Raw genomic sequence first — 17,255 nt, 5'->3', positions numbered from 1 at the left:
TTCGTTTTTGACTCTTGTAGCATTTTCTTTCTGTTTGTTTAGGGAACAGTTTTCAGTGTACTTTTCGCTCCCGCTGAATAGCAGTGATCCTCTCTCTTTGGCCTCTGGCTTGCCTCCCACAGGGCAGGTAATGGCGTCTCCCAATAGCTATAAAATAGCCTGGTGTTTTACAAACTTTGGAATGGTGATCTGAAGTGGAAGCTTTCCCCTAAGAGAGATTGAGAAGATGATTTCGGATAGACTGGGTGTGGCAGGAGGGAAGCTGTTGAAGTAATACTGCTCCCGGAGAACATGGTTCAAACAAAGAAAAGTGAAGGACTGGCTGAGCTAAGGGCTGCATGAGAGGAGTACCCCTTTATAAAGCAGCAGAGCCTCAGGAGAGGACCTCCTTTGCTTGCAGAGGAGGCAGCGTCTTATACAACTGGCATTTCAGCAAGTCAAGACAAGTCTCAGGATCTTTCCTGGAGTGAGGAAAACACTTGGACCTTTTGGCTGATTCCAGGTTATTTGAGAGTATTGCATGGGTTTATTACAGCCAGGATTTAGGGGATCATTTAATCTATGACCTTCACAAAGCTATACTTTGAAATTAACTTCTGGATCTGTGCCTCGCCATGCCAACCAGCCAGGGAGGCAAGCCTCAAATGTGTTTTAGAGTCGTTTGAATTTTTTTTTCTGTGCTTTCCCCACAAATTACCTTGTGAAAGGGAGGGAAAGGACCATGAATCCCCCTTCTCTTTCTCTTTACTAATCTAATCTTAGCACCAGATAATGTCAAATCTGAGTAGATAGGCCTTGAAGGTTTACTGAAAAATGAAATGGCAGGAAGTAATGCCCTAGTGCCCAATCCGATTGAATAGAGGAGTGGGAAGGGACAGGCCTACTCACTTTTTCTGTGAGGCTAAAAGGAGAACTAATTTATATCTGTAAGGCAAGAAATAAGTATTGAATTCTTCAGCCTTGTTCTCCTCAAAGTAGAGGATGTAATTACAATATGCACTGAACATTCCCAGATATTTAGTATTCTGGATCTTTAACTCCATAACAGGAACAAATTAAATGAAGGAAAATTATATTTTTGTTCTGTCAGTAAGCCAGGCAAATGGTTTATGACCTTATCTTTCTTTTGGACTTACGTCAACAGCCAAGCCAACTTGTTAGTTGACTACGCAGGAGAATTTTTTATTTAAGATGTTGTCTGCAGAGGTTGCTTCTGCCCAGTGTCAAAATGTCATGTTTTCAAAAAGGTATTAATGATGGCACAGGTAAAACTGGGTCCTGTGGGAGCACTGCTTTGTGTATCTATTATTCCTTCATTTTATAGTGCTCTCTTTGCTGCTACAGTGTCTATAAGAAATAATGCTTTCATAAATGTATATGGAGAATACGTGTGTGTGTGTGTGTGTGTGTGTGTGTGTGTGTGTGCTGATGCCTTGATCGCTAGGCTGGGTGTATTTGCATTATCAATCCTCAGAACACTCACTCTGGGGAAGGAGGTATCACTGTTTCAGGGACAGGCATAAGACATAAAAGTGGAGTGAACTTAGGTGACTTGTCTCCTCCAGAGATGTGAGAGTGATTTCTTTTCATCATGATGCGCACTTTGGATCACAGTCTGGACTTTCTTCCATGGCTCTGACATCAAACAGTGGAGGCTTTTTTGTTGTTGTTATGGAGTCTCACTCTGTCACCCAGGCTGGAGTGCAGTGGCGTAATCTTGGCTCACCGTAAGCTGGGACTAATTTTTGTATTTTTAGTAGAGATGGGGTTTCACCATGTTGGCCAGGCTGGTCTCAAACTCCTGACCTCAAGTGATCCACCCACTTCAGTCCCCCAAAGTGCTGGAATTACAGGTGTGAGCCACTGCATGAAGCTTGAATGTAGTTTTCAATTCCCACAATTATCAAGCTTATTGGGAAGGGAGAGCCTATTGCTTAATTTTACATCTCTTGGGTTACATAATAAATTTACATGATCAGAGAGAACGAGTACTGAAGAGATCAGCTAATATAGCCATCTAATTTTACAGATGAACAACTTTGATGATTGGTAGGCTGTTGTTACAATTAATTTTTCTGGTGTCTGTCTGAAAGGTAGTGTGACTGCAATGTTTTGGAAACAACAGTGGTGTTTCTTGATGGTAACGAAAGATCTTGTTTTATGAAGTGAAATGTCTAGATGTTTAAGCAGTCTTCTAATTTTTAATAAAAAGATGTTTCCTTCAAGTTGTTCTAAACAGTCTTTAAGACATTAAGATTTGACTTTAAATATATAGTCAAATACATATAATTTAAAGACTATGCAGTAGCGCAAACCAAGGGTTTACTTGGCCACATGCACACGTCTTTAAGACTTTAATTTTGACTTTATATATAAATAATTTATTAGATACTTTAAACAATAATTTGCTTTCTGATGACAAAAATATATTTTCTTGGGGGAAATCTGGAAAAGAGAAAAGCATACAAGAAGAAAAAATATCACCAGTAATCCTAACACTCTGAAAACCACTGCTAATGTTCACTCAGTTTTGGTGGAGGGCTTGGCAGTGGAGATAGATAGATAATACATACAGATCTGTGTTTTAACATAATTGGAATTATGCTGTGTTTTATGTCTTGCCTTTTTACATAACATCATATTGTAAATAGTTTCTTAATGTACTCTTGGAGAACATGATTCCCTATTATTAGATATTTGTGTAGCTTCTAGTTTTTACTAAAATATTTCCAATTTCACTATAAAGAGCAATAGATGGAGTTTCTTGTATTTAAGGCTTTTGTGCGTCATTAATCATTTTTTCAGATAACTTATAAAAAGTGAAATTAGTAGGTCAAAGCACCTAAAGAGTTTGAGTATTGAAGCTGTGACATCTTTAGTCATTAAAATTTAAGTCTTCTGTGTTTAATGATAAGCCCAGGGGAAATACCACAGATAGTGCATCTTCTTTTCAAGTGTGATTATCCTGCATAGGCCTCTCCTGGTTAAGTGATTCCAGGTGTTATCGTGAGGGAAGGCTTTGTGTATGAGAGAATTTCTTTCACTTCACTGCAGCTTCACCAACACTAGGTACCTCAAATTTTAAACTCTTTTCATATCAGATATGAAATGTTTAAAATTTTATTCAAGTTTTATTGTATAATTAGTATTTTTTACAATTAATAAATTTGAACATTCCATAAGTTTATTGCTATTTTAAAAATTTGAATTGTCTTTTTCTTATTCCTTATAAGTGCTTTTCTATATTAAAGTTTAGTTCTAATTAATGTAATTTGCAATTTTTAAAAATTAGTTTGTCCTTTGCCTTTTACTTTTATTTTATAAATTTTATAATGTATTTTTGGAAGATTTAAAAATTTTAGCTCATTAAAACCTATCAATTTTCTTTTAAGCTCTTTCTTTGCTTTCATGTGTAGTCCTTTTCAAGCATAAAGGTCAATTGCCCTGTCTTTTATTAGCCCACAGTTTGTGGACTTACCCATTTCTGTGCTGCACTAAATTTGAAATTTATATATAATTGTAGCAGAAGTAAGAATGGATGGGAGAGGACTTGACCTTTGTATCTGTGTCCATTCCTACTACTTACAATCAACACAAAGTGTGGAAGAAGGGAGGAAGGTCAGGAACTCATGCACTAGGAATGGGAGAAAGTTGAGCAGCTTTTTAATTTTAAGATGTTTAATTGACAGATGAAGATCAAATAGTCAAGATGTATAACACATTTTGATATGCATATATATTGTATAATAATTACCGCAATCAAATTAATTAACTCATCCGTCACCCCTCATGCTGTATCTTAGATCCCCAGAACTTGTTCATCTAATAGTTGGAAGTTTGTAGCCTTTGGCCTACATCTCCCCAGCTCTGGGTAACACTGTTCTATTCTGGATTGAATGCCGGTGTGCTGCACACCTGGGTGGCTCTTTAGCAGGCCACGTATAGAATGAAATGGTATGACAACATCCCCTTCACCAGTGGACTCTTCCAAGGGTTAAATGAGGTGGCCTGCTAAAGAGAAGAAACTGAGAAGAAAAAGATTAAGAAGAAACTAAGAATTGAAAAAGATTCACCAGACAAAGAAACGGAGATTGAAAAAGATTAAGTCACTTACCTACAGGTTCCAAGGCAGGAAGGGCTGAGCTGGGATCTGAGAACGTGCATGTGGCCAAGTAAATCCTTGGTTTATGCAACTCGGGTACATTATTGCCTGCTTGTGCTCCCTGTTGGCTATCACAGTTTCCCCAGGACCGTGAGATCACTGTAACAGTTCAGAGCAAGGGGGCGGGGGGATATGGGAAATAATCAGGATGAAAAATAAAGTCAAAGAAAGGAAATAAGATCAGAGAGCTATTGAAAAGAATATAGTCATTATGAAGAACACAGTAAATATGTGTGTATCTGAATCTGGGCTTTATCAAATGTTTTAAATAATAGGAGACTAGGGTTATTTTCTTTTCTTTTTGTATTTACAAATTTTCTGAATTTTGTAAATAAAGAATCTTAGGGGTAATAGAAAGAGAAGTCCATATGTAAACTGGTCTTTGACTTGGAACATTGCAAATTCTGCTCTCAACCTTGCAAGCTCATAGCTCTCTTCTGCCTTTCCTGAGTTCTACCCTTAGTTTGTGTAAGAGAAGACTTGTTTCTGTTTGCCTGAATGAAAGCCTGTATTTTAGTACCAACCTTTGTTTTTTCTCCCTGACACACAGCATGGGACAGAATGGGTCTCTTCTCCATGTACTGTGTGCTCTTGCAATCATGGGGAAGTCCGATGCACCCTCCAACCATGTCCCCCACTATCATGTGGACACCAGGAGCTGGCATTCATCCCTGAAGGAAGCTGCTGCCCAATTTGTGTGGGCCCTGGGAGTGAGTATGAGCTTGTAGAAGGGGACCTTTATTGCCTGTCACATGGTGACACCCCAACTCTTCTCTTTCTTGCTCAGTGTGGCTAAAAAATTTCTTAACCCCATTCCTTACTGGAACCAAGTGCAAAACCTTGCACATGGCAGGGTGCAATGTCCCAGAGAGTGAGATTGGAACAAATCCTTAAGCGCCATTCCAAATTTGAGATTCTGCGAGTTTCTGATATTTATCCCTCTTCATTCACAGCTCCTGAAAGGCAAGGGATAGGGAAAAGATCCTTTGATATGATTCCATAAGGCCAAGGTGGTTCCTTCTACCTCCTTAGTGGACAGAAAAAGGAATAAATCAGTTCTCTGAATAGTATTGCCAACACCAATTCTGTTGGCTTGTCTTTGAGATGACATAACATCTTTTTCCAAGACACCCATGACAGGAAGCATGCCTTTATTTATCTTTATTTCATCTTCACTGAAGAAAGTATGCCTGCCTAGAAACCAAGACACCTAGATTTTGTTCAGCAAGCCAGGTTCAGACTTTTAGGCCCTCCCCTTGGAATCCACGCTTGTTCCCATACTCTTCTTATTACATTTGAGGATCTGGGTCCCCTTCCATTTTTAAAACTAGATAGTGTATACTGTATAATAAATATGATAATAAATGGGAATTATTGTCATTGACGTATCATGCTCTCTCGACATATAACAGCTAAAATACTTTTATTTAATAGCACCTGGAAGGCACACTCTATTCTTGCTTTCTCTCATCAAAAAGATACCTCATTTCTTTCTGATCCCTAGTTACTCCATTTCTGGCAATCCTTTATCCTGGAGAATTCCAGGGATAAAAAAATATGCCCAAGAATTGATGAAAGTAGGATCCTTGCCTCATGCATTTCAGATGTCACCCACCAGAAAAAGACTGACAGACGTTTTGGGCTAAATAATCAACCCTACAAGTAAAAATACCTGGAGCAACAGAGTTGGGAGTAGTGTGGGGAGTAGGTTGTCAGAGTTTGTGGGATTCTTTGTTAGGTCGTAAGAGGCTTTCTCCTTGACTCTCCATGAGAAAGACTATGGAAGTATATTTCCTGGAAAGACTGGAGGATCAACTGGGGCCAACAACATAATTTGCAAAAATGTAGGGTCCCTTGTTCAAAAAGCAAGAAGGGAAAAACTTTTGTTGTTCTTATGTTTCCCTCTGTGACCTCTTTCTCTCAACCTGTCATATTTGTCATGTTTTTAAGTTGCTATTTAATGTTTTCCTCCCTTGGGCCTAGGAATGAAGGGTGAGAGGAGATTTTCACAGATACCCCAGGCTCCACCCTGTGACTTGGTGCATAGGACACATACAACCTCCTGGCACTAGCCCCCAAGAGGGTTGGGGATGATAGCATTCACTGGGATGGGGTGGAGGAGCTAGTAGCTGAGAACTCATCTCAGGAAGCCAGCAGCAGGTGGGACCATGCATGAGCTGAGCCTCAAAAAGCTTCACCTATAAAACACAAATTCAGAGATTTCAAGAGAGTGACTGTAGAGCACGCCACACCAAACACAGGACCTCCTTCTGTGCACTGGGCTTCTGACGGGTTGGCCCTTTGCAATTGCACTGGATGAATACTCATGCAGTCAGCCCTGGGATCAACAAATGCCATTCCCCTAGTAATCCCTGTTTCTTTGATCTTCCAGAACCCTGTTCCTATGAAGGCCGTGTGTTTCAGGATGGGGAGGACTGGCAGCTGAGCCGGTGTGCCAAATGTCTGTGTAGAAATGGGGTTGCCCAGTGCTTCACAGCTCAGTGCCAGCCTCTATTTTGTAACCAGGTAAGGAAGACAACCTCAGAATGGACCCTTCACAGGCTATTGAAGAACTTGGAATCTCTTCTGAGATTATGGCAGGCAGGCCTTAGAAGCACTAGAAACAAGAAGCAAAAGGCCTTTTTGTTTTCCTTGTACTTCTGAAGACCACCTCTGAGACATTTCTTTTACCCTTAGAAACTACAGATAGGTTAATTACCAGCCATTTAGGCTAATTGTTATATAATGCTACTGAGCCTTGAGGATTCACACAAGGAAGCCTCCAGCTCTAATGGCAGATGCTCCAAAAATGTCAAGCTAAACATCTGGAAAATTTAATAATGTGATTAGGTTTGCTATTGTTTTTCAATGCATAGGTATAGTCTGCTTTTTAAAGACACAATGCATATATTTGAACATGGTTATCCAGATGTACACAATTTAATTCTTTTAGGATAATGATTCAAATTATCAAAGGATTTTCTCTGGGGATCTTTAAGATAGTGGGATTTTGTTGTTCATTTAAAGCTGATCTGATTTGCAAAGCATTAGACTCTTCACACAAATTTAGAAGAGAAAATCAATTGCAAATAAATGTGGCATACATGGTATTTTATATTATAGTTTTTTACTCTTCCAGAGGCTCCAATGGATGTTCCATGGCAGCTGATAGATAACCAGGAAAGGAGTTTGCCTCCAGTTGAAAAATAGCTCATTTTTTGATCTAAGGAAAAGCTGGAAGCCAACATTCAGTTGATACAAAGCAGTACTTTGTGTCAAATAAAACAAAATCAATAACATAGCATATTGTGACAATTGGGCAATATTTTTAAAGGCGACAAAAGGCAATTAGATAAGAAATCCTAAATGCCAAATAAAGGAGAAATGTATCTAATTGAAAGACTAGATTGTATTATCCACAACATGCCAACTGCTGTGCTCATGTCTCATCCAATTCATCACAGAGCTATGTCCTTGCTTTGAGATTGCAGATGAGTTTGTTGATAGAGTTGCACAGTGTCTTGCTCTAATGCTTTTACATTTGGAGGACACTCTAATGTTGAGGCATTTTGAGTAAGCCCATTTTGGGGCTTGGTCCTCTTGGGTAGGAAGGATAATTAAGCAGTTTGCCACCATAACAATAAGGGAGGTGTGAAGGAGGAATGGAGAGAAGACTCCACTGGAAAACTTCTGCTTTAAATCTTCAAAAACATAACCTCAGACTGCATATTACGGAACCAGATATTGGAATAATCGAAAGTTCTATTTCTCATCTTAAAAATCACAAAACATAAACTCTAACTTCTTGTACAATATTCACTTACAGTTTGCATTGATATACATAATGTAAAAACATGGAATTTGGTACCATACTTTAGAGCTAATTAATATGCAAGCAATTCTGAAGACTTGGAAATAGATTGATTTTAATCACCGTTGTATCATTAAGTCTATATTTTTGCCATTACATACTTTAAAAAAATTCAACTGTCAGATCATTTAGAACCATTTTTCTCAATTTAATATTGCTATTAAATTTTGGATGTTTACCATACCTAATGATACAGTTTGTTAACAAACATATTGGATGTTCTGATGATGCAAAAGGGTACTATCAAATTAGTGCTATTGTTGGAAAATATCATCCCACCTCTACCATACCTACCACCACCACCATCACTGCCACCATTTTGGGTGTTTACTATGTGTCAGCCATTAATTATAAGAGGTTTTTAATTCTTACAACAGCCCTACAAAGTAGCAGCTATTATTATTATTTCTATTCTACAGCTGATAAAACTGAGGTGCAGAGTGAAAGTAACCTGCTCAAGGTATCAGCACTTTTAACCTAAACAGTTCTACATTGCAGTCTCAGAAGACTATATGTAACTTACATTTTTAAACAGTACCCTACTACTCTCAGAATAATGAATTACACATTTATATATAATATTGGCTGGTGCAAAAGTAATCGCGGTCTTCGTAATGGCAAAGACCAGCCTAATTATAATCACAATAATGATGTTTGCTAACATCAAACCCTTTCAAGAGTTTTATATATATTACACCATTAGATATAAGGAAAACACAAGTGTATCAGCAGAAATGCATTTTCAGGGCTTGAACTCTGCAAAAATTTATAAGCTGTCTTCAAGAATTTTCATAATTTTTAAAGTAAGGTTTTTATTTTTATTTTTTAATTTTCAAAAGAAATTTTGTAATAATTAAGGAAAGTTTGGAAAGAGGGACAAGCAGAAAGGGCAAAAAATCACCCATATTTCCACCATTCAAAAAGACCAAGATAGATTTGGTGGTGGCGGGGAGAAAAGAATTGATTTCAGTCTTTTGGTGAGAAAATGTAGATATGTTTGTTAGCATAGTTATCATTACATTTTAGAAGTTGGCGATAATCCCTGACAAAAGGAGAAATTCTTTATGTTCATATAAGGGATTATTCTTCTAATGAAAGATATAAATTCATACTGAAATTGCCTGCTTTCAACTTTCATCCAGATGCCTTGTGCACAGAGCCATAACCATAACCCTTCCACATTTTTGTAGGCTCACTGAAATTGTTTGTGCAGTCTCATAAGAGTTCTCCAGATATTTTTAATACCATACTTTAACCAAATCTAACATTAATTAATCTGAGTAGTTTGAACTTCATCTTTGTATGTTTTTTCAAGAAAGATAGATGGGCCAGGCGTGGTGGTTCACGCTTGTGATCCCAGCATTTTGGGAGGCTGATGGGGGTGGATTGCTTGAGCCCAGGAGTTTGAGACAATCCTGGACAATGTGGCAAAATCCTGTGTTTACAAATAATATAAAAATTAGGTGGGCCTCATGGTCTATGCTTGTAGTCCCAGCTACTTGGGAGGCTGAGGCAGAAGGATCTCTTGAGCCTGGGAGGTTGAGGCTGCAGTGAGCCGTGATTGTGCCACTGCACTCCAGCTTGGGTGACAGAGCAAGACCTATCTAAAAAAAAAAAAAAAAAAAGAAAAGTAAAAAGAAGAAGGAAAAAAGGAAAGATAGATGATTGGTAAGTCTTCTGAGCCTTTATATATTTGAGTATGATTTTCTCGCTACTTTCATATATGAAAGACAGTTTGGAGGGATCTAAAATTTGGAAGGAGCATAATCTCTTCCCATCCTGATCCTATGGACTCCTGTCCATTGAATTTTGAAATTTACTGCAATGAAGGAGAAATCTGAGGTTTGTCTGCTTTCTATTCTATTATAAGCAGCTAATTTTACACTGTTGCAGTCTTGTAGGATGTTTCTTTACCTTCATAATTCAAACATCTTTCAAAATATTTCTAGGTGAGGTATCTTTTTATATATTTTTGCCTAGAATATTATGGAGCTCTTTTAGACTATATTCCAGTTTTTGAAATGTTTTCTTCAGTGATGGCTTTGATTAATCATATCTGTTCCAATTATTCTCACTTTTTCAGAAATATCTATGACTCTTAGATTGCTCCTCTCTCTTTCCTTCTCTTTATCAATCACGTTTTCTTTAATCATTTTTTACTGTGCCTTTCCTCTGCATGGGGAGAGTTTCTTAAGTTTATATCTTGTATTTCTAATATTGATTTTAATTTGACAATTTTGCTTTAAGTCTTCTTTTTATTGGTTCATATACTTTTTTCCTGTTTATTCTTTATTGCTTCTTGCTTCTGTTTGATAAAGTCTGCATATTCTTGCAACTTACTGAACTTACAAAATGGTTTTTAAATTTTTTTTAGATTCTGTAGTAAATAGGTTTCAGAAGTCTGCTATTTCTCTGAATCTTCAGAATGTTACTCCTTTGTCTTTGATGAGATTCTGGACATGCTATCCCCAAATATAGCATGTTGGCATAGTGAACATTTTAAGCAGAAGGAATCTGAGTAAACAGCAGTAGCAAGAAAATCACTTTGACCTTCCCCCTACCCTTCTACCCTGAAGCAGGTCATGAAACCTAGGAAGCATTTTCAGATCTTTCCCTAAATTAGGTTTTAAGACTCTCACGTGAGAGGTCCTATCCTTATATGTTATACAAAAGGAACACCCTTATTGCCAAAGATACAAGGACACAGAAAAAAATCTGAACAAATAGGCCTTGCAAATTTTTCCATTATGTTATTATTAGATCATACTTTTTGCCCAGTGGAATGACTATCCATTCTTTGTCACAGTTACTCTAAAAAAACACAGGTTTAACTGTTTCTTTGGGTCTTTATTTCCTTATGAAGGTTTCTGTGTCACATAAAACATAAATACATTTTTAAGCTTTTCTCTAGTTAATCTGTCTTTTGTTATAGGGGCCTCAGCTATGAACTTAGGATGGGTAGAAGATACTTTTTCCTTTTCTACTGATCATTCTTCAGAGGTTTCTCCCAAGTTCCCTTCTTTCTATTTGCTCATTCTTCATCAAGAAAAATCAGTCTATTGTCATTGCTTGAAAGCTGCAAGGGTAAGTGGATTTATAACCAGATGCTAGGAAATAAGTATGTCTCCTAATCCAAGGATCTGGCAAGTTTTTACTTAGTGTAGCTACGTTGATGGAGGTCATGTCTTTTCCTTTCTCCACTGCCCAGCCCTCTTACCTTCTGAACGCATGGAACAAAAAACTCAGATCCTCAGCCTGCACTGCTATGAAGGCTCTTTCCATGTCTCTCTCTGACTGTGGTTCTTTATACTGGGGCAGTCTCCTTCCTCACTGCTTTTCACCACTCTCTACTTCCCCAGCATACATGCTTTCCACACATGTTTTATTGTTTGACATCATGGGCTCTGACTATATGCAGAAAGAAAGATATTAAGGGAGGTGAAGGGCTAGGGCTAGCTCTTTGCATCAAACAGCAGTGACCACACATTGGAGGGAGGAAGGTCATATTCTGTTCAGTCTAGGAAGGTGGAAAGTTGTGAAGAGATGATGGTTCTTATTTCTATTTAGGTTTGCACAGCAATGGCAGGTCATAGGATGTCTTAGGGTCAATGAGAATTCCTCCTGGCAATGGCAGGAGGTAGACTGTTTGTTTTACTCTTTGGTGGTAGAGTTTTTGTCTCTTTCTGTATTTTCAAGAGTATTGTGCTGGGGAGAAATTTTGTCAAGAACTTTCAGCCATAATACACAATAAAATTCTTTATCCTAAACATTTTAACTTAAGGAATACTGAAAACCATAATTGAACATATCTTTAGTGATAGTCCTACCCCAAATTATAGTGGGATTTAGTAATATGTCTTAGTACTAAACCCCTGTTTACTGAGGGCATCACGTTAGACCTAGGGTTGGCAAATTCTTCCATAAAGAACCAGATAAACGTTTTTAGTTGTGTTTACCACACAGTTGGAACCACTACTCAGCTATACCATTGTAGCCCAAAACCAGCCATAGACAATATATAAATGAATGGGCATAGCTATGTTCCAGTAAAGCTTTATTTACCAAAACAGCAGTGAGCTGGATTTAGCCCATGGCCCATTTTTTGTTGGCCCCCATATTAGACTGTGGTTAGAAGGGCATGTCAGAATGATAGAATTCAGGTGTATGGTAGCAACAGAAGTGTACGTCAAAAAGCCTTTCCAATCTCTGCTCCACCTCCCTACTCAGCTTCTTCTTACTTCCTCTCCCGTCCTGGCTATAAAGCACCAGCCCAGATGGATCTCAGCTCTCATGTAGTTCTCTTGTTTCCCGAAAATTTTCTCTTTAATGCTTTTCCTTCCTGCTCTTGTTGATTTATATTTTTGAAGAAAGAATTCTGTTTTGGTTAATATCATGGATAATTGGAAATTGCCAATAAGATTTGGAAAGCACAATTTGCCATATACCAACCACCATACAGGTAATACCTCCCTCCCTGCATACACTCATGGGGACTCTGCTACAGTTCTTGGGTCTACTCCATGTTGGTTAAGATACATTGATACTAACTCTATGCCTATTCAAGATTTGTGAGTTGGAAACTTGTTCCCTGTTTGTCTGACATTGTGTAAGGCTTAGGTCATTTGCTTATTATAATAAAGTTGTTAAATAGTGTGACATCAGCTAACCTTTATTTTCTCACTGAAATTTTATTAAGCTGAAGAGGTCTGTCTGAAATCAAGAAATGCTACATGATTTCAGTGCAAGTTCAATTTCCACGTATTCCATTAAACATCAATTGTTATAATACTTTGCATATAAAAAATAAAGAAATAAAACAACCTAAAACAGAAAAAAACAGTTATCCATTTAATTCCAGTGGTTCAGGCATTTAAGATAAATCCCAGTTAGGTAGTAATACATGAATACGACTGATCATATATAACTGCGTTAAAGAACTGCTGAGGTATGACTGGGATTTTCCACAAAAATTATTCTGCGTCTCCACCCCTCCCAAGTAGACTGGCTTTCTTGTTCTTATAGGATGAATACCAGAGTAATAGTGACAATAAAATTACATTTTGTATTCCTCATAAGAGAAAGTGAAGGCAACTGTCCTAGATGTATCTTCTGTATAAGATCTACCGCTTCTTAGTTATTGAGACTTGGTTTGTTCTTACTCCTTCTGCCTTTCATTTGTCTCCCTTCCTGACACTGAAGAAAACTGTAGTGCTAAGTCAAAGTGAGAGGCTGACGCTTTGGCATTAATTAAAATCAAAGAAAGAAAATTATTCTTAGTGCAGCAGAGACAAATAGTCTGATATTCTGGAGGTGGTGTTTTGGTAGAGGTGAGAATGTAGGGACAGGGCAGTTGGGAAAGGGTTCTTTGGGCATTTAATCTGTCACCCACATTTCTCTGCACTGGCTTATTCCTAGATATCTAGAGATACGAGTTATGTTTTTTTTTTCATGTGAAAGACGTCTCCAATGTACATATAAAAATGTATACATTTATTTACATTAATGTACACATGTATATACGAAAAATAAGAGTGAAGTAGCTTATCAAAGGAAGGATACCTTCACTTTTGAGTTTCAGGATGACCCAGCAGGAGTATGAATGTTCTTAAGTGTTGGTATGCTTGATACTTAGAAGTCCTGCTGCCAGCCAGTTACCATGACCAAGTTAGCTGTGTGACCTTGGGCAAGTTACACAACTCTCTGGTCTCACACAAATTCTTGTTTGTAAAGCAAGGATAAGAGCATCTACTCATAGGGTCATGTGAGGCATTTAGAACAGTGCTTGGGAGACACCAAGAACCATTATTATTGTTAGTTGTGCTTTTCTTTGTTTTAAAAGAAGACAGGAGTTGAGGCATGTGCACACTTCTTAAGGGCACCCTGACCTTGGAAGTGTTCATTCTTATCAGAGCCCCAGGTGACTAAGAAATGTTAAATGAGAGGCAAGTGCTGTTATAGATCCTTGGGGCACATGATTTTGTTGTCTATGAATGAAATTTTCCTGCTGTTGTGGATCTAACTAATATCTCTCTGTGATGGATTATTCTTATTCTGGGTGTTAAGGATGAGAATATAGTCCGCGTCCCTGGAAAATGTTGCCCGCAGTGCTCTGCACGATCCTGCTCTGCAGCTGGTCAAGTACACGAGGTAAGCTTTCATGTTCTCCATGTAGGTGTTTTGATATCTGTCCTTACACATTTGCCCCCCACCCCCTCCAGCCACCCTAAGCGCCACCGTCATGTCCGACTCCGCCAGGATTAGTTACTCAGTACATAAACAGCTTTTCTCTTCTTTTCACGGAAAACGTGTATGAAAAAATTAAGTTGAAGGGGATTAGAAATATAAAGGAATGTGCTGGCAAGCAGCACCTGGTTCATGAACCTTGGTGAACTTGCTGTTCACACATCTTGAAGGGGAAAAAAGGACTATTACTGGTTATCATCAGTTTACACTTAGCTTTGAGGCTCTGGGAGTGTCTATCTGCTTTGATTGGATTTTATGCATTGCTATCCTGAGACAGTCCCCTCACACCCCTGCCATCGCACACTGGGGAAAACCTGGGGGTGGAAGAAGAGAGAGGGAAGGGAGGTGAGAGGCTGTTGGTGGTAGAACCTGCAAACTCAAAAGTACTATTGGGTAGTCTGGATAACTGTGTGCCTAACACGTAGTAGGCATTAAATAAAGGTGAGTTCAACAAATTGAACGAATGGATGAATGAATGAGAGTTAATGTTCTGTCTTGGGAGTGCCAACTGGTCCAGAAAAAGGTTACATTATTCAAAAGCAAAGAACACATAAAAAATAAACTCAATTACTTCCCTTACTTGCCAGCCACTCTAAAAAGGACTAAGTAGCAATTGGGATCATGACTCTCAGTAGAAAATCTGATACTAAGTATTAGGGGATGGGTGTTTCACAAATTCTAGACAGGTCACTTGAAATCTGAATGAAAATAACTGGGAGAGGATTTTGAAATGTGCTAAATCTGATGCAGTGGCCACATATGTGGCTTGTGTTATATTTTTATTGGACAGGATTATGTTGGACTGATTTCTTCTTTGAAGAGACAGGCTTTGTATCTTTGATGGCATTTTTGACTGCCAGGAACAGAAATCTCACTCTAAAAGTGGCTAAAATGCTGACATTAATCATATCATCTAACACAAAGTATAGAGGTGGAGTGGGGCAGCTGCAGGGTTTATCACTTCAGGTCTCAATAATGCCTTCAAGGATCTAAGCTCTTTTGATCTTTCCACCTGCCACCTTTTAATATGTTGGCATTTGCCCTTCATCTTGTCCCCTTCCATCCCCAAGGAGACTCTTCAGCCCTAGGTAACTCATCCTCACACAGCTATTAGTAAAGGTTGGAAGAAGAGAGGGGTGGGATTTTTTTTCACGTGGGAGGTGAGTCTTCACTTTGACCTCCACCACTCCAGCAAATTTCCCCTGAGGTCCCTTCTGGTTGGACATTGTCCATGCCCTAGCTTCAAGGAAAGCTGGCATAGTGAGTATATGGCCATGAGGGCTGGTCTCTTGGCAAAGGCAAGAGCTAAAGAATGCCACAGATGAGCCAGTCAACAAGGTCTTTCTGCCTATCTCAGTGTCCCGAGTCTCTCTGTGCCTGGCACAGAGCAGGCCCTCAACACCTGTCGAATGAATATAGGTGAATAAAAATCTGAAGTCCCCTTTGTACATTTATTGACTATTTTCATAGAGGCTATTCCTATCTAAATGTCATCTTTTCTCAAGAGTATATTCAATGTGGCTCAGCTTTAAAATGTAATAAAAATTGGGTGTTTTATGTGTCAGTGCTTCTGTTTGATGTATGGGACATTTGATTTTTCACGTTCTTCTTTCCTGTCTTCATGCAGCATGGTGAGCAGTGGAACGAAAACGCCTGCACCACGTGTTTATGTGACCAGGGTGAGGTCAGGTGTCACAAGCAGGCCTGCCCACCCCTGAGATGTGGAAAGGTATTTGAGAATGTGTACCTTACTTGTCTAAACTCTATTCTGGGTCATTTAAGAAACGTACTGTGCTTCTTATTCCAGCATGTCTTTTGGGGGAAGCAAAAGTTTTACAATGTTCGGAAAGTTACATAAAGATATGAGAGTTCTGCTTCCTGGGAAGAAGGGTTGAGGCGCAGGGGAACCTGCCCATCATGGGTCAGGCTGGGAAGAGAGCCGTGTAGAGCTTTGGTGTTTTGGGTCCTCCTGCCTCTGTTGGCTTGGGTGTTTCACTGTCTCCTGAGGACCATTCCTCACCCTGCTCCCTGTGTCCTAGGGTCAGAGCAGGGCTCGGCGTCATGGGCAATGCTGTGAGGAATGTGTGTCTCCTGCTGGGAGCTGCTCCTACGATGGGGTTGTGCGGTACCAGGACGAAATGTGGAAGGGCTTGGCCTGTGAGTTCTGCATCTGTGATCATGGCCAAGTAACCTGCCAGACTGGAGAGTGTGCCAAAGTGGAGTGTGCCCGGGTAAGAAGCAGAGGCATTTCCATTCAGACCCTTGCAGCTCTTTCCAATGGAAAGTAAGGGGCCCTGCCTGTTCCTTACTTCTTGGCAGCAGCAGGGATGTCCACATTGACTGTTCATGTTTCCCAGGACCTTCTAGCATAAAGATTCCATGGTTTAAAATGAATGTAACTGTTTGTTCAGACTAGCTTGGAACAGCACCCTGGAGCTTTTAGCTCTCGGGGCATCTGGTCAAATTGGAAGCCCTGAGCTAGACACATGAAAGGGAAGGACATGATATGGGACATTAGCCTATCAGGCAGCACAGCTGGATCTCATTGCTGATGGCCTGCCCAGCTCGCCCCAGCTGTGAAACAGGGTCCACAAGTGTGCTGGTGGATGGGCTCTTGCTGTAGGCCCCACTGACAACATTTAGCAGAATGAGAGCCAGCAGAAAGGTGCTGCTTCTGTGGATCAGGAAAAACAACATGGTTTTTGTTTTTAAAAGAGAGCAAAGGGAACCTTATAAACAATTAACTCCATTGACCTCTGTTAACCTCTGCTGTCTGCAGAATTTCTAGAAGCTTCTAACAAAGCAGCCTCTGTTTGGACTATAGTTGTACTGTACATTGGAGGGAAATGACTTTTTTTTCTCTTTGAACTTGATTTTGACCCATTACAAAACAAATTGCTTTTAAAGTTGTCTCTTTCTCCCTCACCGCTCCCTTCCACCCCACCAATTTCCCTCTGGGCCATGAACTTGACTAGATGG

At 39.3% G+C, this 17,255-nt stretch overlaps 1 protein-coding gene across 3 annotated transcripts in view; it reads left to right on the top strand.

Moving 5' to 3' along the window:
* The window catches only part of FRAS1 (Fraser extracellular matrix complex subunit 1), a 470,538-nt gene that overhangs the window by 182,048 nt on the left and 271,235 nt on the right, over positions 1-17,255 (top strand). For all 3 annotated transcript variants that reach the window (XM_035293463.3, XM_002745679.6, XM_078367938.1), the window contains exons 5-9: positions 4,713-4,872; positions 6,555-6,688; positions 14,097-14,180; positions 15,904-16,005; positions 16,316-16,507. In XM_035293463.3, the coding sequence (XP_035149354.3) occupies positions 4,713-4,872; positions 6,555-6,688; positions 14,097-14,180; positions 15,904-16,005; positions 16,316-16,507 (672 nt within the window). The remainder of the gene's footprint in view (positions 1-4,712; positions 4,873-6,554; positions 6,689-14,096; positions 14,181-15,903; positions 16,006-16,315; positions 16,508-17,255) is intronic.

Source organism: Callithrix jacchus, chromosome 3 (assembly GCF_049354715.1).
Source record: "Callithrix jacchus isolate 240 chromosome 3, calJac240_pri, whole genome shotgun sequence".
NCBI lineage: Eukaryota > Metazoa > Chordata > Mammalia > Primates > Cebidae > Callithrix > Callithrix jacchus.
This window is presented reverse-complemented; position numbering and strand designations above follow the sequence as displayed.